Source organism: Aquarana catesbeiana, linkage group LG06 (assembly GCF_042186555.1).
Source record: "Aquarana catesbeiana isolate 2022-GZ linkage group LG06, ASM4218655v1, whole genome shotgun sequence".
Taxonomy (NCBI): Eukaryota; Metazoa; Chordata; class Amphibia; order Anura; family Ranidae; genus Aquarana; species Aquarana catesbeiana.
In genome coordinates, this window is record NC_133329.1 from 146,913,237 (window position 1) to 146,936,795 (window position 23,559).

Genomic DNA, 23,559 nt, shown 5'->3' on the forward strand with positions numbered 1-23,559 from the left:
GGTTAAGTAGCCACTGTAACATTAGCTGTCACAGTCCAGAAGGCTTTCTGCCCTCTTCCATGCTCTTCATTATCATACTGTGGACGTAATGTCAACAGCAACCCTTTTCATGTGTGGGCTAGTGCCTGCCTTTTTTCCTCAGCAGTTTTAGGAGTGGTTAAGGTAAATATAATTTCTATTATAAACAGATGGGGCTTGGTGGCTGTTTTGCCTGTTGTGTCATTGGGTACACTGGGCCACTTTAAACCCCTTTTTTTTTTTTTTTTTAAAACTGTAATCATGTAGAAATAGAAACTTGGCAAATTGATTCCTGAAGGTTCTCTTTCAAATGTTAACCATCTCTAGCAAAAAAAGGCTTGTTACCTGCAAAGGGATCTTTTTTATCAACTAGACAAGAATCTTTTAAGGTTTTATTGCAAGGATTGTTGCTCTCTTTACAAAGCAGAATTTATTGCTTCTTTCTCTTTAAACCAATTCTGTTTTCCTGTGCAAAAGGCCTTTCTGAAAATATTTCCTAAATGTATCTGTCTCCCATTAAAAGGGAACTTAGATAATTTGAAGCACTAAAATCTGCTTTTGAATCTGAGTGTTTCTTACTAGGCTTTTAGCCCGAGCCCCCAAGCTTCCAATGTTTCGGTGAGTTAATTAATACCTGCTGCTAGCAGAGGGGATTGCAATTCATTTGTTCGTTTGTCCGTCCATGCGTGCCACCTTCTGTTGGTGTGGGTTGCAATTTACAGAGCTTATTGCCTTGCTTGCAAAGCACAATTAATGCTTTTCTTGTCCCGTTTGATCTGCAATCTAAAACGACCTGGTATGGGGGGAAAAAAAATAGAGGAACTGGTAATTCAGTCTCCATGTCCTATGTTTTCAATGTTTTCACTTCCTGATTCTAATTCAGTGCACTTTGTTTTTTTTTTTTTTTCTTCCTCCTGCAAGATCTAATTTTTTGCAGCATAATCAAATATTGTTGAAACACTTGTTAATGTACCGTCTGCCTTTTTATCTTTTTAGGATGTATTCCTAATTTGCTTTTCACTTGTGAGCCCAGCTTCATTTGAGAATGTCCGTGCCAAGGTAAACTTTTTTAATTTTTAATTTTTTTTTTAACCTGGGGTTTTCCACACTACAGGAATGTAAGGATGTTTATTTGTATTGGGGAAAAAAATCAATGTAATGCTGCGTACACACGAGCGGACTTTCCGGCAGACTTGGTCTGGCGGACCGGACTCCGTTGGATAATCCGATCGTGTGTGGGCTCCAGCGGACTTTTTTTTCCCCAAAAGTCCGACGGACCTAGAAATAAAACATTTTTCAAATCTTTCCGACGGACTCGAGTCCGGTCAACAAATCCACTCGTCTGTATGCTAGTCTGACGGACTAAAACCAACGCTAGGGCAGCTATTGGCTACTAGCTATCAACTTCCTTATTTTAGTCCCGTCGTACGTCATCACGTACGAATCCGTCGGACTTTGGTGTGATCGTGTCTAGGCAAGTCCGTTCGTTAGGAAAGACTGTCGGACCTAGTCCGTCAAAGTCCGCTTGTGTGTACGCGGCATTAATGGTACATTGTCTTAAAATGGAGATATTTTGGAACCATAGACCCCAGTGTTTGGCCTGCTTACCTGACATCTGCCCTGACTATTTTGTTAGTTTTGAACCCCTTTGTCCATGTAGGCATAAAGCAGAACGTTTGTACATTTAGTTTAAGCTGTGGGTTGGAGAAACTTTACTAGATCTTTCATTTAACTAGAACTTTATTCTGTGTATAATTTGTGTATTTTCAAATAGTGGTACCCAGAAGTCCGACACCACTGCCCCAACACTCCTATCATCCTTGTGGGTACAAAACTTGATTTGAGAGATGATAAAGACACAATTGAGAAACTGAAAGAGAAGAAGCTTACACCCATAACTTATCCTCAGGGACTTGCCATGGCAAAAGAGATTGGTATGTTGTGTTTTCGTTTTGTTTTTTTTTTTTTTTTTTGTTTTTGTGTTTTCTGTTCTATTTATAACTGGTGAAAAAGGCTTTCCAGCATAGCAAAATAATGGCTTGAGTTTATCCTAAATTTTGTTTAGTCAATTTGTCATGTGACATCAGGCCAGGAACGAGTTTTATAATTCCTCCTGTTAACCACTTATGGACCGCCCACCATGAATATACATCGGCACTTTCAAGAGGAGTATCGTTATGGCAGCAGCTAGCCTCCATGACCCCGGTATATTTTTTTCTTCAGCGGGTGATCTGTTTTCAGATAAAAGTGGTCTTTGCAGCGGGTTTGCCACGAGATCACTTTTATCGGTGGTGGAAGAGGGCTCCCACCTCGCTCCAGTCATCTTCACCGGTAGCAGATGGCCCCCACTCAGGTCCATAGCATTTGAGGGCGGAAGAAACGTCACTTCCGCCCAATGCTCTTAACCACTTACTGACCGGAAGATTTGGCTTCTTAATGACCAGGCCATTTTTGCGATACGGCGCTGCATCGCTTTAACTGACAATTGCATGGTCGTGTGACAATGCATTCAAACAAAATTGACGTCCTTTTTTCCCACAAATAGAGCTTTCTTGTGGTATTTGATCACCTCCTGCGGTTTTTATTTTTTGCGCTATAAACAGAAAAAGTGACAATTTTGAGAAAATATTTTTTACTTTTTGCTATAATATCTCCAAAAATGTTTCTAAAAACAAATTTTCCTTCCTCAGTTTAGGCCAATATATATTCTTCTACATATTTTTGATAAAAAATCGCAATAAGCGTATATTGATTGGTTTGCGAGGTATCGTCAGATTGAGAGCAATAATTCTAGCCCTAGACCTCCTCTGTAACTCTAAACATGTAACCTGTAGAAGTTTTTAGCCGTTGCCTATGGAGATTTTTAGGGGGAAAACTGTCACCATTCCACGAGCGGGAGCAATTTTGAAGAGTGACATGTTGGGTATCAATTTACTTAGCGTAACATTTTCTTTCACAATATAAAAAAAAATCGGGCTAACTTTTACTTTTTTTTTTTTTTTTTAAAGTCAAAGTGTAATTGTTTTTTGTTTTTAAATTTTTATCTGTTTGTGCTGGGCTTTACTATAAAAGTGATCTGGGTGGCTATGGAGCCAACTGATCACTTTTATATAACTGGAAGATGCTGCTATGTGATGGCAATAAAGTTAGAAGTAGAATTAAAGGCAAAACTTTTCATTTTTGTATAGAGTAAGGAAGGGTGTTCACCCCTGTCCATTGTTTTTCTTCACTTCCTGTCCCATATCCAAAACAGGGAGTGAGGAAATCCATCCAAAGGGAATCCCAGGGTGTCAACCCCAAATTTGCTTTTCTTTTACTTTCAGTAATAACGGTAAACATTACAAAGAGAGGTTAAATCTCCCTAACGGGGGCACAGACAGCAATAAAAACTGACACGGGTTCTAATCCCCCTTCATTCTATCCAAAACTAAAATAAAAGTTTTCTTTTTAGTTACACATTAGGTAAAACAAAAAAAAAGTAAAATCTAATAAAATAAAAATTATCCTCACCCCCACACATGCACGCACATGTCAGGGGCGCATGTGTATGTAAATAGTATAGCCACAAACGTAGGTTTAAGGGCAGGAATTCAAGTTTCCTGCATTTAAAGTGTTGCCTATTGATGGTTTTGGATAGCGTTGTCATTTTGCAGGCCCACGCAATTTAGAGCAATTTGAAGTCTGTTTTCTCAACACAACCTCCTCTTATTTTTTTTTCCAAAAAATCAGGGTGCTGTTTTTTTGTGTGCATTAAAATAAGTTTTTAGTGTGTGGTGCTTTTTTTTTTTTTTTTTTTTTTCGTAACATAAAAATTCAACTGACATCTTTTTATTCCACGGAGCCCCTTCTTTCAGGAGTAAATATAATTGTCTGAGGGTATTAAATTACTGTATGTTCTAGTCAAAATGCAGAATTTAATACGCTATAGAAAAAAAATGCTCTTGAGATAAGTGGTCAAAGACTAATTCAAATTCCTTTTAAAAAATCACCTAGACATTTTGGATGGCAAATCCTATTTAACTTGCGTTGTAATGTAAAATCTGTATTAACAGATTGCCCAGCTGCAGAGCAGCTCTCCTGTGCCGGATCACGTATCTAGTATGTAACCCAGCACTTCGGGTAGGGGGCGCACCACTGATGCGGTGATTAGACGCAGATCAGCGGCTGATGATTGACTGACTGCCAGCACTCGATTGGCGAGGAGGCAGACAGGACAGAGCTCCCTCAATGTAAAAAATAGAGAGCTCTGTCCTGTCGGCGGGGATGTGCCAGTTTGTTTTCCTGCAAAGCAGGGAATAAAAACTGGCGCAGCTCACAGTACACACCTAAACACTGGTTAGGCACACATTTAACCCTTTGATTGCCCTAGATGTTTAACCTATTCCCTGCCAGTACAGTGTATTTTTGGCACTGGTTCCCACTCAGTGTCAGATTGCCCATCATACTATCGCAGTCCCTCTAGAAGTTGCTGATCACCACCATTACTAGTGTAAAAAAAAAAAAAAAAATTCCAGTGTATATATACCTTAGTTTGCAATCGCTATAACTTTCGCACAAACTAATCAATATAGGCTTATTGTGATTTTGTTTTTTTTGTTTTTTCCCAAAAATATGTAACAGAATACAAATGGGTTGCTTCTCAACTGCAACAGATGGTAGGATGGGGTTCTGTAGACAGGGTGCATCCAATCATTACTTCTGACTCGACCGTCCTATGATCACTTAATAGCCCAATTGGAATCCGGGTCCATCGGGAATGCTAGTCAAAAACCAACCTTAGTGTTGATGAATATAGTATGGTAGGAAATTAAACAATGCAATATATATAGACGGATCAGTTCATACCTCTTTATGGGATAATATAAATTATAAGGAGATAAACTGAAAGGATTGGGGATTCAATATATTGATCAATTATACGCCGATGGAGTTTAAAAACATTTCAAGAACTACAAAAAGAATATTCTATGCCGACTTAGTACATATGTTATGGAAATGCCCTAAATTTAGGTATTGGCAAAAAGTAATTGATACTATTAACCGGGTATATTAAACACAGGTACAAATGGATCCTAAAATAAGTTTACTGGGGTGCCTAGAAAAAAAAAACATATATGCCAGCAATTATCAAGGTGTTATTTGTAGCACGAAAGCTAATCGCACAAAAATGGATATCCTCGAATGTTCCAACATATGAGGAAAGACGTTGACAGGTTAATGACACTGTATTAAAAGCATGGCAAATTTGTCAGAAAAGGGGATGATGAAAAAATTTCATAAAACATGGGAATTGTGGGGGCGTGGCCTGACGCAGCATGGAGTAGGACGCACAGGAATAGAGCTCCGTCCATCACTCCTAATCCTTATTAATCCTGCACATCCTGCACCATCCAACCAGCTGGATTGTGTCCCTGGGACTCCTGGAGCAGTATTAGCCGGCTCTTGTGGAGAAAAAACGCGGGACGGCCCGAACGGAGCGGCGATCTCCCGCTCCGCGGCTCACCGAAATTTAGACCGCGGCTTCGGCCTACCACCGGAGGTCGCGGCCATCTTGGTCCTCCTCATCTGCGGCCCTGCCTGAAGTCTACGACAATACAAAGGTACATAGCTGCGGGACAGCCCCCTGGGAGAACGTTTCTGCACTCACCCCCCTGACTACCAGCCTATAAATTCATCAAAGGCCCAGAGAGAACGGCCTGGATTGCGGCCTAGGCCCCTGTGCTGAGACCGGCGGCCATTTTGGTACACCTAGCTCTTCTGCACATACTGCAATATAACCAGTGGTCCTGATCTCCCCCTCCACCGCTACATGTTCCACAGGGCATAGCTTCAATCTACCAATACCACTGAGAAAGGAGGGGTAATACCCCGCATACGGACACAGCAAGATTAACTCCTGTCCCCACTTTCCCAGATACCCTAACATCTGGGCATCATGTCGCCATCGAAATCTCAGAAAACTGCCGCATCTAAACTTGACCAATACCGCCGACAGGACAGGGAGGAGCAGGTAGAAAATGACGGTGACAATACACATAGCGAGGAGCGCACAACGGGAGACACAGAAAAGCTGTTGGAAGCAATAACTCTCTGCAGAACATCACTTGCCTCACAGATAGAAGAAGTCAAGGTAGACATATCCTTACTCAGACAAGACTTCCACAAACTCCGAGACCGAGTTAAAGAAACTGAAACTCGCATCAGCGACATGGAAGATACCATTCCCCCAATGAGAACGGAGGTGCACCACATGAAGCAGCAAATCCAACAACTATTCTCTAAGCAAGAAGACCTCGAGAACAGAAGCAGGAGATGTAACCTCCGTCTCATTGGTCTGCCGGAGGGGGCCGAGGGTAAGGATCCCACGCTTTTCCTGGAGCAGTTGCTCATCAAGACCTATGGTAGAGAGGCCTTCTCCCCCATGCTGGCAGTTGAAAGAGCCCACCGCATGCCCGCCAGACCGCCGCCACAAGGAGCCCCGCCGCGTACCTTTATAGCCAAAATGCTCAACTACAGAGATAGAGACGCTGCCCTGCGACTTGCAAGAGAAAGGGGCAACATCCCCCTAGGCAACGTGAAAATTGCGGTGTTCCCTGACTTCTCGGCGGAGGTACAGCGACGCAGACAAAATTTCATGGAAGCAAAGCGAAAACTTAGAAGCCTCAACATGAAATATGCCATGCTGTTTCCAGCGCGTCTCCGAGTGGAACACGACGGCCGAGTTTCCTTTTTTGAAGATCCTGCTGAGCTGCTGGCCTGGTTGGAACGCAGAAACAACCCAGAACAGGCGGACTAAAGTGTCTGTGAGTATGCAACCATACGTTAATCTTCCACATGCACACCCCTGACACAGATACAACAATAATCCACTATCATTCTTCACTGAACACCCACTACTATTTACTTCACCAGTTGTTACCGTTGTGAAGAATAGCCCAAGGGGTAGAAGGACATAGTGCCTACACGCAAATATCTACATATACTCCCCCATTGTGGGCCTAGATCCAGTTTGTATTCTGCGGATCATTTCTGACACACAATGCTGGATTTTCCTGGGACAGATTCCCAAATGATTGAACTACACACATCACTTTTTACATCTTAAAGGAGCTCTGGACTGCTGTAGTCCTACAGTCCACAAGCGGAGTGCAGCGTATTCAGCCCCCACACAAGTCTGAACCTGGCGGCTCAAGAAGGAAAAACCACAACAACACCAATCTTGATAATGTGCAAACTCCAATTACACACCTGAGTGAAGAGAGGTTAGCCCTCTTTGTGTCTCTTCTTCCATGGAAGGAGAAATTTGGAAGGGCACAGACATACATCCTACTTCAAGTACTTTACTTTCATCATTTTTTTTCTCAATATGCCGTCAGGGCCGAGACTCTACAGAAAGTTTTGTTATGGGTGAATGCTAGCATCAGTTGGGGAAGATGCCAAGCAGGGAGGGGGGAGGGGGGAGGGGAAACCTACAAGTTAAATTTCAATGTAAGTGTTTTAATGTTTAAACGTATGGTACCGACATACCTTTTGTTTCACTGGTGTTCAGATGTTGCACTCAGTGAGTTATGTCACACAACCAGAAAGAATACAACCACTTCTGTTTTTCTCCAATTAAGGAAAATAGGGCACAGATTGAGATCACAAAAACATATTCTATTACAACTTCTGTTCCTATATAAATATGTTACCCTTCAATACAGTGTCAAGCCTGGGTTTGTGGGGAAAGCATTGTCATACATACATACCGAGACCAATTGGAGAGAATACATATCAGGTGGGGAGAAAGGGGAATCTAAAAAGCCAGATCCAGTTACACGTACCCCGGTTAACCTGTGTGTGACAGTGCTATATCCTACGTCTAACTGGCACCCAATCGCTACCCATAGCATGTTATACCGCAGATATATTAGAAGTCCGATACTCTCTGTTCTATTTATTTTAAGGAAAGGGAGCCTCAGGCTGGGTGCACAGAAATCCGTCTTATTTTATTTATTGCTCTTTTATTATTTCTTCCTTTACTACGCTACCAGATGCCAAAGCAAAAAGAAAAATCTGTTACTGACACAGGCTGGCACTGATTGGGCGGGGGACGTTGCTGGGAGGGGAGAGTGGAAAAGGGAAGCTGAAAAACTAGACTTAAACGTGCGCACTTTAATTGCTACGTCCACAACACCAGCACGCCCCGGTCCCATCGGGTGTTCACTGGACAAATACAATATGCTATATTACGCACCCCTATTGTTTAACCTTCCTACACCGTCCCGCTACAATGGGGCTAAAAGCTACATTAACACACTAAAATATAAGCACAAACAACAATGCCTAAAATATCACTGAAGTTCCTTACATGGAACGTGAGGGGATTACGTGATAAGATTAAACGGGCGGCAGCCCTCGCATTTATTAAAAAGCAAAGAGCGGATGTGGTGACCCTGGTGGAGACCCACATTGAGGGGAGACTTCAGATGACACTGCGTCGCCCATGGGTGGGTTGGGCATTCCACTCGACCCATACATCACACTCGAGAGGCGTCTCGGTACTTATCGCAAAAACAGTGCACTTTGAATTATGCGAACTACACACTGATTCACAAGGTAGATTTATATTTATATCCGCTAAATTACACGGGGAACCCTTTTTGATCCTAGCTGTCTATGTCCCTCCCCCATTTTCCACTTCCATACTACTAGAGGGACTCTCCTTTATAGCAAAATACCCATCAGCTCAGACAGTATGGATGGGAGATTTCAATAGCACACTCAATGAGGAACTGGACAGACTGAGACCAACTCCACCTGCTACAAATCCCCCCAGAGATACTAAACTTGCCAGGCTTTTCTCACCTTTTTACTTGATGGATACCTGGAGACATAAACACCCGCACACGCGTAAATACTCCTGCTTCTCAGCAACACACAATACCATGTCAAGAATTGACTTTATTTTCATATCCCACAATCTGATAGCACGTCTCCTTGAGACAGAGTTTGGTCCTAGATCGCTCTCGGACCATGCTCCATACTGGATCACCCTCGCCTTCCATGTAGACAAACCACCAACTACATGGCGCCTTAATCCATTCTGGCTGACATTGTTGCCAGAAGATGACGACTTGTCGGCCGAATGGGAGACCTTCTTTCGGGATAACACAAACACTGCTTCTTTTCCGATAGTATGGGAAACTTTTAAAATACACGCCAGGGCCACCCTAATAACTCGCATCAATAAGATCAAAGCAAACTCATCAGATCTATATGAGAGGGCGGAGACTGAATTCTCACGCATAGAACACATATATCAAAATGACCCATCCCAAGCTAATGCCTCCCACTTAAAACTACAATCTAGGATCATGAACCAACTCCAATACGAAAAAGCAAGACAGAAATTATTTTTTGCCAAACAGAAATATTTTGAGCAGGGTGAGAGAGCTGGAAAACTTTTGGCGTTTCTAGCTCGAAATGAGGACAAACCCCCAGTGGTAATTGCACTGCATAGCCCAGAGGGGCAAAAAATCACTGATCCTCCTGCTGTGTCATCCAAATTTAGGGAATTCTTTGTGGACTTATACAATTCCAGGACCCAAGAGGGACCAGATGATATGATCTCCTTCCTGGAAGGAGTAGCATTCCCTCAACTTACACTTGAACAAAGGGAACTTTTAGAGGCCCCTCTCACTAAAGAAGAAATAGACGCCGCAATCGCAAGCTTTGCCAAATCTAAATCCCCTGGCTCAGATGGGCTACCCATAGAATTCTACTCACATTATAATGAAATAATCACTCCCAAACTGCTTACCCTCTATAATGTCATGTTTCAACAATTCACCCTCCCACCCTCTATGGGTGAGGCCACAATTGTCTTGATACCTAAACCGGGCAAGGACTTGGGTCACCCGGAATCCTATCGCCCTATCTCTTTATTGCAGGCTGATATTAAGATTCTGGCCAAAATTCTAGCCATGCGACTCAATCAAGTGATACTCAACCTTATACATGCTGACCAGGCAGGTTTTATGCCGGGACGTAACACTTCCTTTAACCTACGGAAATTATTTATAAACCTGCAGGCCACACATGAGAACGTAGGCACAAGAGTTATAGTCACCCTCGATACTGCTAAGGCCTTCGACTCGGTCGAGTGGGGATACCTTTGGTGCTGTCTTGAGCGATATGGCTTTGGTCCAAACTTTATCCAATGGGTGCAATTACTATACCAGAGCCCCACGGCCAGAGTGGTGGCAAATGGATGGCCGTCTCAGAAGTTCGACCTCCACAGAGGCACGAGACAGGGCTGCCCATTGTCCCCACTGCTGTACGCTCTGGCTGCGGAACCACTGGCTGTATCTATCCGGACAGACCCAGAGATCATAGGATTAAAAATTGGAACCCTCACAGAAAAAATCAGCATGTACGCTGATGACACACTACTTTATCTGGCGGACCCAGGTCCTTCCCTCCACCAGGCTCTCCAAACAATTGAACGTTTTGGGAAATTCTCGGGCCTCAAAATAAACTGGGGGAAATCCCAAATTCTACCATTAGACACTTTCCCACCCACGGAATTCCAAGCCACCCTACCATTACAAAGAGTAGACACAATCAAATACTTAGGAATAAATACTTCTAAAAATCCAGCAGACTACATAACACTAAACATTAAACCATTATATTCCCTTATTAAAACTAAAACACAATCTTGGACTAGACTACCCTTAGGAGTATGGGGCCGCATTAACCTCATAAAAATGATACTACTCCCCAAAATATTATACATACTCTGGCATACCCCAACATATATACCTCTAAAACACTTTAAAATAATGGAGTCCCTTCTCAAGCCCTTTGTGTGGGGAAAAAATAGACATAAGATTGCATGGCAAACCCTCAAAAACCCAACAGACAGGGGGGGTACAGCACTTCCGGACCTTAATCACTACTATATTGCGTCCCAACTCTCCCAACTATACCATATAGATAAGGTGGACAGTGAAAGATTTCGGATGCTAATCTGCCCACAATGGGCCCAAGGAACCTTGGACTCCATATACGCTATCACTGTGGGCACTAAGACCAACGAAGGCAACACACACAAAACATCTTTGTTGTATCAATACAGACGCATCTGGGAACTTGCAAACAGCAAACTCAATATACCTAGACACAACGACTTCACTCCCTTATGGTGCAACAGAGACCTACAAGAACTCCATAATATTCACGACCCGAAACCTTGGCTGGAGAGGGGTATACTCTACTTACATCATGTCTGGTCAAACGGAACCCTTAAAAACTTTGACACTCTTAAGGAGGAATTCCATCTAGCCAACAATATGGTATTCAGATTTCTCCAATTGAGACACGCACTACAGGCACAATTCTCGCAACCCCCACCACAGTCAACCCCCAATCCCCTAATAGCAATCATAAAAGACACAGACCCAAAAAAATTAATATCTTGTTTCTACAACATGCTCACTATCCCAATAGCCACAAAAATAATATACGGTCTCAAGTCCCGCTGGGAAAGGAATCTGGGTAACTTAGAAGATGAGGAATGGGAAGAAGCACTGGATACATGTAAGGAGGTATCTCCCAAACTGTCAGACAGGTTGATACAATTAAATATAATACACCGTACATACCTAACTCCACATAGGATAGCCAGATACAAACACAACTGTCCAACACTGTGCCCAATGTGTAGGTCCCCGGAGAGCTCGTTCTACCATCTCCTCTGGTCATGCCCTCAGATACAAGGCCTATGGAAACAAATAGTGACCTTCCTTCATGACAACATGGGCTCACCTGTGACACTGGACCCCAAACAATGCCTGTTGGGTGTGTTCCCAAACCCACTGGAAAAATACACCAAGGTATTTTTACAGGAGACCCTGTTCTCATGCAGAAAGATAATAGCTAGGAAATGGATGCGTCCCCTACCACCCGAGACTAAAGAATGGAAAGCAGAGGTAAATGGGACACTCCCATATAAACGGGTGATATACATCAATAGAGGCTGCCCTGACAAATATAATAGAATATGGGATCGATGGCTACAGGACTCGGAAACCTGCTCATGACCAATATAAATTTCTATGCACTGGAGAAATACCTTTCCTCAATGAAAACACTATAATTATACCCTATATTAAAAGATAATAACAATAGAAAACATCAGAAGAAATGTACTACAGACCACTTATATATGTAACTATTTTTATATCACGTACAATTACATTGCAATGTATACATGTATAAATACGTGCAAATGATATGACTTGTATGTATTCTGATTCACAATAAAGAACTTTGTTGGGAGAAAAAAAAAAACATGGGAATTGTGGTTGGGTATGCCTGGTATGACTCCTTTTTATCAGAGCAACAGAGGGAACCCCAGGGATGGATGGATCCTTTTCTAATTATAGAAAATGTGGGGATGGATAAGTAAAAAGGGGGTTGAATAAGTGAAGGAAAGAGGAAGTAGAGGGATAAGTATAGGATATAAATGGATTGTCTTGACAGTGCACTGGTAGACTTGTATGACTGCCCGTATCACTGCTGGGGGAATTTTCCTGTGGATGGATATAGGATAAGGCAGATAAAGTGGGAGGGGAGAAGAAAAGGATGAAACATTTATATGAATAATACTGCTGATCTAATTAAGAGCATACCCAATAGGAGTGTGTGTGTTTTTTGTTTTAAGTAAAAAAAAAAAATGGTGCTATTATGAATTCAAAACTCAAATACAAATGGGCCTAAATTTATGAAATAAGATTTTTGTAAAACTTTTTTTCATTCTATTAGGTTTTATAGCAGAGTAAAAAATCTTGGGGGGGGGGGGGGGGGGGGTTTTATGATCGACTTTATGATTGTGAATTTTTTTTTCTTTTTTATAAATGTAAATTTCATTTGTACAACATTGCATGACCACACAATTGTCAGTTAAAGTAACAGAGTGCTAATTCTTCTTCATCACAGATGGTTAGAAGCCTTGGCATCCAATAAGCATTATGGGCTTTTTATTTTTGTTTTGGGGGGGGGGGGTTCCACTTAATTAGGTACTCGCTAGGTAAATATCCATGGGTCTAGTGAACGGTAAAACATATATATTTTACAGGTTTCTACTCCCACAAAAAGCAAACATAAGTCAGAACTGAAATCCTATACAATGTTATCTTTCTGTTAACTGACAAAGTACAATAAGAAATGAGTCATAGGCTGTGTAATGTGTTTTGGCAAAGTAGATTCTGTATTATGGCACGTTATCAGCTGCTATTCACCTGACTTCTGTTTTGTTATCGTGTTCCAGAATCTGAAATATCTCCTCTCTTACAGTCTCTAGGTCCATTATCTTAACCACTTGGCCCCCTGAGCCACTGCTGACACTTCTCCCATAAAAATCTACCTTTTTTTTTTTTTTTCCCCTAGAAATTTCGTAATGCCAAACATATATTTGTTTGAAAGCAGATACCCTGGAGACGAAAATGGTGATTGTTGCCAAGAAATGACACTTTGCTACAATGTAAAGTAGCGAGTGTACAGCTTGTATAACAATGTAAATTTACTGTCACCTCAAAATAACTCACACACAGCCTTTAATGTCTAAACTGCTAGCAACAAAAGTGAATACACCCCTAAGTGAAAATGTCCAAATTGGGCCCAATTAGCCCCCCCCCCCCCCCGGTCATGTGACTCATTGGTGTTACAAGGTCTCAGGTGTGAATGGTGAGCAGGTGTGTTAAATTTGGTATTATCGCTCACTCTTTTACTGGTCACTGGAAGTTCAACATGGCACCTCATGTCAAAGACCTCTCTGAGGAACTGTTGCTCTACATAAAGATGGCCTAGGCTATAAAACTATTGCCAAGACCCTGAAACTAAACAGCAGCACGGTGGCCAAGACCATACAGCGGTTTAACAGGACAGGTTCCACTTAGAACAGGCCTCGCCAAGGTGGACCAAAGAAGCTGAGTGCACGTGATCAGTGTCATATCCAGAGGTTGTCTTTGGGAAATTAGACGTATGAGTGCTGCCAGCATTGCTGCAGAGGTTGAAGGGGTGGGGGGGTCAGCCTGTCAGTGCTCAGACCATACGCCGCACTCTGTATCAAATTGGCATGGCTGTTGTCCCAAAAGGAAGCCTCTTCTAAAGATGATGCACAAGAAAACCCTCAAACAGTTTGCTGAAGACAAGGGAACTAAGGACATGGATTACTGGAAACATGTCCTGTGGTCTGATGAGAGCATAATAAACTTATTTGGTTCAGATGGTGTCAAGCGTGTGTGGTGGCAACCAGGTGAGGAATACAAAAACAAGTATGCGTCTTGCCTATAGTCAAGCATGGTGGTGGGAGTGTCATGGTCCGGGGCTGCATGAGTGCTTCCGGCACTCGGGAGCTACAGTTCATTGTGGGAACCATGAATGCCAACATGTACTGTGACATACTGAAGCAGAGCATGATCCCGACCCCTTCGGAGACTGGGCCGCTGGGCAGTATTCCAACATAACGACCCCAAACACACCTCCAAGATGACCACTGCTTCGCTAAAGAAGCTGAGGGTAAAGGTGATGGACTGGCCAAGCATGTCTCCAGACCTAAACCCTATTGAGCATCTGTGGGGCATCCTCAAACAAAAGGTGGAGGAGCGCAAGGTCTCTAAAATCCACCAGCTTATGAAGGAGTGGAAGAGGACTCCAGTGGCAACCTGTGAAGCTCTGGTGAACTCCATGCCCAAGAGGGTTAAGGCAGTGCTGGAATCTAATGGTGGCCACACAATATTGACACTTTGGGCCCAGTTTGGACATTTTCACTTAGGAGTGTACTCTCCTTTGTTGCTAGCAGTTTAGACATTAATGGCTGTGTGTTGCGTTATTTTGAGGGGACAGTAAATTTACACTGTTGTATCAGCTGTACACTCACTACTTTACATTGTAGCAAAGTGTAATTTCTTCAGTGTTTTCACATTAAAAGATCAAATTAAAATATTTACAAAACTGTGAGGGGTGTAATCACTTTTGTGAGATACAGTATTATGAGCTCGGTTTTGGATAGATTGTGTTTGAGGAAGTGGTGTGACATCCAGGCAGATCTGTCTGTGTTAGTAAATTGGTGATATGTGAGGAGACTGATGGAGTAAGCTGAGGGGTAGAGAGATTTGGGTGTCCTTGTCATAGAAATGGTATCTAAAAAGCCATGGGAGGCTGTCAACGGACCCAGGGAGGTGTAGATTTACAATAGGAGAGGTCCAAGAACAGTACCTTGGGGAACCCAGACGGAGAAAGGGAGAGAAAAGGGAGTAGTATTGTAAGTGACACTGAAGGTGTGATGGGATAGGTAGCATGGGAACCAGCGAGGACCCAAAGAAGTAGATTTTTGTGAGGAGGAGGTTCACCGTGTCAAAGGCAGCAGAGAGGTCCAGGAATTAGGAGTACAGAATAGTGTCCATTGGTTTTTAGCTATTAATAGATCGTATGGGAGTTTAGGGAGAGCAGTTTCTGTGGAGTGTTAGGGTGACATCTGGACTGAGGTTTGTTCTTAGTCAGATGATCGCTCAGTCGGTTGTAGACCAGACAACGAAATTTGGGGGGAAAAGGGGACTACGGAGACGGGGCTTAGGTTAAGATGGTTAAGGGGTCCAGTGAGGACTTTTTTTTAAGGTTGGGGTTTACTAGTGCATGTTTTAGGGAGTTGGGAAAGATGCCAGATGAGAGTGAGAGATTGAGGATGTGAGTTAAAGGGTGTACAATAGAGCCAGATGGTTACTGTAGCATTTGCGAGGGAACAGGGGGCCGGTGGTTAGGTGGGCGTTAGAAAAAAAAGTTTAGCAACCTCCTCTATAGTAGCAGGGTTGAATGAGGGAAGTAATGATTGTACCTGTGGACATAGGGTGTTAAGTGGGGGAGGTATCTGCGCATTGGAGATCTCCTCCTTAAGAATTGTATCACTTATTTTTAAAGTGATTGTCGATCTCCGGGCAGTGAGTCAATTAGTGGGTGGAGGACGAAGAAGAGAGTTGAAAGTAGAAAAGAGTTGACTGGATGAGAAGGTGTTAATGAGTGAAAAATTGGTCAGCTTGGCAATGAGGAGGCAGGAATAGTATTTTTGGAGGGCAGATTTATATTGGTTGAAATCTTTGAGACTTGGTGTTTACTCCACAGGCACTCTAGGGAAAGACTACGTATTTTGAGACTTCTGGTGTCATCTGTTTGCCAAGGTTGCAGGGGTCTGTGTCTGTGTGTAGCTAGTCGCTGTTGTAGACAGAAGTGGCTAGATTGAGGCAGGACAGGGGTGAGATTTTGTTAGAGGTGGTCTGTAGCAGAGAAGGGTTGAGGTGGTGGAGGATTTTACAGGTAATGATTAGTTGGTTGGAGGGAGAGGAGGTGAAAGACAGGGAGAGAACGCAGCTAATAAGGTGGTAATCGGAGAGTGGAATAGGATTGTTTGAGAAGTTACGCAGGGGGGTGTTGCTGTCGGAATGTGAAGGAGCCTGTATCATTGCTTCAGGTCAAGAGGTTTGACTAAAGTTTAGAAGTATTTGCATTAACAGGGATGTTGAAGTCACCGAGAATGATCAAGGAAGGTTGATACCGGTCAAGGAGGCCAGTAGATCACAGAAATTCTTAGAGAAATGGGAGAAAATAGACTAATACAATGTGCCTCAAAAGAAGTGTCAGAGGTAGGTGGGTGAAGTACCTGATAGGTGCTGCGTGGGGCTAGAAGGTTTCCCACTTCGCCTTCCTTTTTGTCCACTGGGTCTGGGAGTGAGTCCAGAGAAGGCTACCATGGGAGAGGGAACCTGTAGAAGCAGTGTTGGATTCATGAACCCAGGTTTCGGTAATGGCAAGTAGGTTAAAGGAATTTGTGATGGAGGTCGTGGAGGGAGGTGAGTTTGTTACCGACAGAGGGCACAGGAGAAGGGGAGGCTGGTTTTGAGAAGAGGAATGGAAACAAAGTTCTGTGGATTGCAGTGGCTGCTGCCAGAGGGTGTAGGGTGATGGGAGCGTTGGGCACAATTAAATGATGAATGCCCAAGATTTGGGGATATATCACCAGGGGTTAGGAGAAGCAGAAGTGTGAGGGAGGTAATCTGGGAGTGTGTGATTTATATGAAGGGACATAACCCCAGCATCCTGGAGGTGTTATTAGCACGTGGTTGTAGAATTGGTAGGAGTTGGTGAGTGCAGTAATAGGAGGACAGACAGGAGGGTGATATCTAAGCTGAAGGAAAGAGTTTAAGGACAGAGGACACTGTCGTAAAGGAGTGGTAGAGAGCGCATGTTGGAGTGAAACGACAGCTGAATAAAGACAGGGTCGCCTGCCGCCCGTTTGGTGCTTTTTCAATGCAGTTTGCTTTGTGCAATTGCTGAAGTGCATATAACTTGTATAAACAATCCCTAAAGGAAAGAACCCCAACAGAGTGCTGTCCCCAAAAGGGTGCTCTAGTTTTACACGAAGTGTAGGGATGGTTGTTTATGAGTTAATATAAGGATGGCTTGCTATCAAAGCAAACCTTCCACATCTAAGGCTGGCCATACACTATTCAATTTTCCTGTTCAACTTTCCTTTAGATTTACCAAAACCATATAATAGGAGGTCAAACCTAAACACTTTCAATTTGGATGCAATCAGGCAGGCCCTTGTACTACATAGTTGAAGGTAAATCTAAAGAAAATTGAACAGGAAAATTGTATGGTGTATGGCCAGCTTAAGTCAGGCTTGCAAGAGGGAAGAGTTGTAAAGATAAGATTAGACCATAACTTGGGTAAGACACTACAGAGGAACATAAACATAATGATGCAAACAGGGCAACAGATAGTGAAGGCAGGAAGTGCATACCAATTATGTGAAAGTAAAATTGAAAGTAAATTTTCAGTTTTGGGTGGATGCAAAGCAGGAATATACCTGTGGAGGGACAAAGAAGAAATGTTTAGATAAGACAGTCAGGTGATGCAGAGCCTGAAGTGCATATCACTTGTATTAAGCATTTCTTAGAGAGAGAGAATCCCTAAAGGAGAGAACCCCAGTAAAGTGCTCCCCAGCAAAGATACTCAATTTTTGGTTAAATATAAAAGATGTTACGCCAAGTAAATACCCAACATGCTACATTTTAAATTTGCGCCACCTAAGCAATGGCGATCAACTGCGGTATCTAAAAAAAAAAAAAAAAAAAAAAATCTCCATAGGCGACGCTTTAAAAGCCTTAACAGGTAAGGTGCACCGGAATTCTGGTTCTACGATTATTGCTTTAATTATTTCAGCAATACTTCGCATGGTGCGATCACTGTTTATATATGCATGCAGGGCTTACATATGTGTTCGCATCTGCTGTGAGAATGGAGGATCAAGGGCACTTTCGATTTTTAATAAAATGAAATATCCCAAAAAAAACTGTTCGACCCCAGATCTCTCTGTACCGGCTTTACAAGCCGGTACTGATGGTGACAAAATCCTTGTTGCTTCAGGTTTCCTACATCAGAGCGGAGTTTGGTACGGATATATCTTCCTTCCCTCTCAGTGCACCACTACACCAAACGGCTGCAGACTTCTGCAGTTGAATAGATTAATAGTGTATTAACCGTTTCAGCCCCGTAAGATTTTACCCCCTTCCTGACCAGAGCACTTTTTGCGATTCGGCACTGCGTCGCTTTAACTGACAATTGCACCCAAACAAAATTGACGTTCTTTTTTTTTTTTTCCCTCACAAATAGAGCTTTCTTTTAGTGGTTTTTGATCCCTCTCCAGTTTTTATTTTTGCGCTATAAACAGTGTGTCAATTTTGAAGAAAAAACGCATTATTTTTTGCTATAATGTTCCCCAAAAATATATAAAACAATTTTTTTTCTTCAGTTTAGGCCGATATGTATTTTTCTACATATTTTTGGTAAAAAAAAAAAATCGCAATAAGCGTATATTGATTTGCGCAAAAGTCTACAAAATGGGGGATAGTTTTATGGCATTTAAATTTTTTTTTTTATTTAGTAATGGTGGCGAGCTCCTATAAAAATGCACCGATTACTGTGTAAATGGCAGTGAAGGGGTTAACCAGTAGGGGGCGATGAAGGGGTTAAGTGTGTCCTAGGGAGTGATTCTAACTGGGGGGGGGGGGGGCTTCAAGTCACATGACATCGATCGCTGCTCCCGATGACAGGGAGCGGTGATCTCTGTCATGACACAAGCCAGAATGGGGAAATGCCTTGTTTACCTAGGCACTTACCTATTCTGAGTCTCCGGGAGACCGGCGGACATATAGTCCGCCGGTCACGGTGTACGCGGCTGGCCTTCTATCCCCGGCTCTTAAAGGGGACATACAGGTACGCCCATTTGCCCACTGCTGCCATTGTGCCAACGTGTATTGGCGTGCAGTGGTCGGCAAGTGGTTAAAGTGGAAGTAAACCCCTTTTTTTGCCACTTATACTTACGGGTAAGCCTATAGTAAGGCTTACCTGTAGGTACAGTGAATATCTCCTAAATTTGCATGGTTTAGGAAACATTCCCACTGCATGCAGCCAGTGACGTCACCGACGCATGAGCTCTGAAGGGACAGCATACCCAACTCCTTGCCGTGGTCTGTGTCTCCTCCGCATCGTCGGCACGGCCAGTCAGACGGCCGGAGGATACGAACCTGGAAGGAAGACTGGGTGAAGATGGAAGCGTACCGCTGGAAGGCTTTGTTCTAGGGTAAGTATTTCATAATGTGCTAGTATGCGATGCATACTAGCACATTATGCCTTTTACCTTGCAGGGTCAAAAAAAAATTGATGTGATGTACTACCGCTTTAAATGAATAGGTTTAATATTTTCTCTGGTAAATGCTTGAATGTCCTTTTTTATTTTGGTGTCACGAACAGTTTTAGAATGTCATTAGCATGGCCAAAGATTTATTTTTCTCAGATGTCAATAGAACAAGAAAGTTCATTTTACAGTCATTGACATCTGTAAAAGCTTTGCCATAGCTCAAAGGGGTTTGTCAATATTACCTTTTGGATTTAAATAGATTTTTTTTTCATTATCAAATGGGAAATCCCCAGAGAGAGGAAACGATTGTCTTACTTTGGCTTTCTTCTGACAGGTGCCGTGAAATACTTAGAATGTTCAGCACTTACGCAAAGAGGACTGAAGACTGTGTTCGATGAAGCAATAAGAGCTGTTCTCTGCCCACCACCAGTGAAGAAGAGGAAGAGAAAGTGTCTGATTTTGTAATCCTTGCACTCCTTCTCCTACCCCAGTCCCAGACTCGAAAATGCCAACCCCCAGTCCTATTTGTAAGAATTCATTCTCTGCCTATAAAATCTTAAATATAAAATCCATTAAGTGACACATCTTTTTCAGACTCTACTAAAACCCTTTCCTGAATGATAGATCAGTCAATTTAGCCTTATTTTTCTGAAAACGGTTTCTCCTTTTTGCTTGAACTAATTAAATGTTGCCAAAACACCCACTCAGCTCAGTTTCTATATTTTCTGCTACAAACATGAGCCATCGAACCTATTAGAGACATGACTTTTTACTCAGATCTGATTTTCTGGACAGAGGAAACAAAAAACTGACAGTAGGCAGGAGCCTTACTGCATATATTAAACACTTTATTAATCTTAATTCACTGTATTGCATTGTAAATCAAAATTGTTATTTAGGAATGTTAGATCAATTATGTATCTTTTTACTGCTTGAGCTAAAAATAAAGTTTTGGTTAAAGGGTACTAATCTGCTCTTTTGGACAAACTATTTAGGCAAAAATATAAAATAGGTTTCAGGATTTTACTAGCAAACATAAGCAACAGTATTTAAAAGTGACACTACTGCTTCTGAGACTTTCAGTTAAAAATGTTTTTGCTTTTTTTCTAAGGAGGAATTTTAGTGTTTCGCAGCCCTTGGCTTGTTAACTTTGGAGACTTGAGGTCTGTGGTCTGTGTGAAGCCTAAGCCTGGCTTTGAAACCTAGTGTTTGGAGACCAGCTTGCGGGGTGGGGGTGCAGCAAGCTCTCTCAGCCTTATTAAGGGCTTAGACATGATACAGCCCTCTTCTACCCACAAAGTAATTGTGGGCTAAAGGCTGTTTTGCCCAACAATTTCCTCCATTAGTAATTGGAAAGTGTTGGTCCCTCGTGGAGATCCTCTTTTTACCCCACTCAAGAGGTTATTGTATAAGGCCTGGTCCTGTTTGATTTGCTTTTATGTTTAACCACTCCTGGGCAGTAGGTTGGGGGAGAGAATGGTTGAAGCATTCTATGCTGGCTGCAGGAGTTGGTCACTGACCTTAGTTGGATGTATCTTCCTTAGTTGCCTCTACTTCTCAGCTTGGTGTCCACAAATGTGGACATCAGTGTCAACTTTATAGGACCATTAACTATGACAGGTGCCTTGCAGACGGCACAAACTGGGGCAGTGAAATGCTCTTGACTACCAGCCCTAAGATGTGTTATAAATGCAGTAGAAACAGTTGCTGTTGAGTATTTAATTTCAGGTAATCCCCATGCCCTCTTTTCACTTGGGCAGTTTGGTTCTCTTCTGGGACAGCCAAACACTTGGGTAACATATGTCATTGGTTGATGGATAGAATTGTTCTGTTTTCTTTATTCCTGGCTATGTGGTAGTGCTATTTTATGATCAACCACTATATATGTGCCTATCTAAAGAGGGAAAGGGTTGGGGATAGTGCCCTCGTAGGTTACAACCATCATTCCCACAGATTCTGATATGCACAGGCTTTCTATGTTGGCTTGCTTGTAGAATATCTTGTATTTTAATATCTTTCTAAATATTGTAGCTTGGAAATTTTTGTAGTTTATAGGAGGTTATTCCTAATACTTTCTTCTCATGTTATTTTGCTTATAAAGGTGTGCGTTTTCATTACCTTTCCTGTAACACTAGGTGTACAAATCATGTGAACCTGCTATACACAGTAACCCTTTTTATGTTTTTTTCCTATTTTTATTATTTTTTTTTCCTAGTCTATAAAATTGTACTTTTACTTTACTCAAGATTAGTAGCTAATTCATACTGTCATCCTGACACTCCCCCCAGTGAAATTATCTTTTTTTTTTTTCTTCTTCTATTGGTTCTGTTCCATAGGGTCTGTGAGGTCTTAATTATAGAGCGAGTATTAATGATGCACACCCCTAACTAAACACTATGAGACGTAACATGGCTCAACCTTTCTACAAAGAACAAATTCAAAGCGCATTTGAAAATGTTGCAAAAAAAAAAAAAAAAATTGTGAACAGTGTTTTTACATCTTTTGCTAATGCAGTTTAGTGTTTTACATGCATGTTTGAATTAATAAATCCTTAAACTACAAAAAGCTGTCTTTTAATTATTTTTCAAATGTAAGGGCTTGTTATCACTGGCACTGTAAACCTGCTTTCATATGTGTTTTTTAGATGGTATTTCTAAATGCATGTAATTATTTTTCAATGTTGTCATTCACACTCTGCGTTTTATACTTGCAGTCATTTTAGCTGCATGTAGAGAAAATAGAATTTTTTGGGATGGATTGACTAAAGGCAAATAGACCATGCACTTTGTAAGTGCAGTTGCACTCATTTTTCCCAGAGCTCAGTAAATGTGGTAAAGCTCTACTGATTTGCATTATCATGTGCAAGAAAACAACATATTTTTTCCCCCTTGCACCTGACCGGATATCTTTTTACAAAGTGAAGCTTTACCATCTTCACTAAGCTCTGGGGAAAATGAGTGCACTGTTTATTTGCCTTTAGTACATCTACCTCAATGGATCCAGGATCTGATTGCACTCATCTGTGAACCTGCTGTAAACCTGGATTATCTAAAAGGAGGAAAAAGTGATCTTGAAGTCCTAAAAATGTATAATTCCCACGGAAAAATGTTTCCCGTTTAGAAAAGCTAAATGCAGGAGTGCAAGTTTAAATGGGGCCCAAGACTCAGTTCACACCTATGCATTTTTATTGCTTTTTGCAGAAAGGCACTACAGTTCATTCAACATGGTTTCCTATGGGACATGTTCACATCTGTTTAAAGCAAACAGTGCGTTTTTGGTTCAGTGGAGAAGCTGCAGAAAAGCATATAGTGCGTTTTTGCTACGATTTGCACTTTATTCCCCCCCCCCCCCAACAAATTGGCTAAAAAAAAAAAAAAACATAAATGCAAAACGTGTGCAAAATGCACTGCAGGAATGCAAATTGCATAGGCGTGAACCAAGCCTAAGTGTGTGTATGCGTTTTAAACCCCCCCCCCCCCCCCACTATGGTATACTGAAATATAATTACAAGCATTTCATTAGTGTTAAAGGCTTTTATGGACAACTACATTAGGTTTATGCAAAAACTCGATATTTGCAGTGTTGACCCTTCTTTTACAAGACCTCTGAAACTTGCCCTGGCTTGCTGTCAATCAACTTCTGGGCCACATTCTGACTGATGGCAGCCCATTCTTGCATAATCCACGCTTGGAGTTTTTCAGAATTTGTGGGGGTTTTGTTCATCTGCCTCCTTGAAGATTGACCACAAGCTCTCGTTGGGATGAAGACCTGGGGAGTTTCCTGGCCATGAACACAAAATT

General features: G+C 42.1%; 1 protein-coding gene across 2 annotated transcripts in view; it reads left to right on the forward strand.

Moving 5' to 3' along the window:
• The window catches only part of LOC141101732 (ras-related C3 botulinum toxin substrate 1), a 40,662-nt gene extending 18,338 nt beyond the window's left edge, over positions 1-22,324 (forward strand). The window contains exons 4-7 of one of the 2 annotated variants that reach the window (XM_073591025.1): positions 601-636; positions 1,015-1,077; positions 1,793-1,952; positions 20,094-22,324. In XM_073591025.1, coding sequence (XP_073447126.1) covers positions 601-636; positions 1,015-1,077; positions 1,793-1,952; positions 20,094-20,224 — 390 coding nt within the window. In that variant the 3' untranslated portion in view covers positions 20,225-22,324. The remainder of the gene's footprint in view (positions 1-600; positions 637-1,014; positions 1,078-1,792; positions 1,953-20,093) is intronic. The other variant, XM_073591026.1, reaches the window with a different exon arrangement.
• The last annotated feature ends 1,235 nt before the right edge of the window (positions 22,325-23,559 follow it).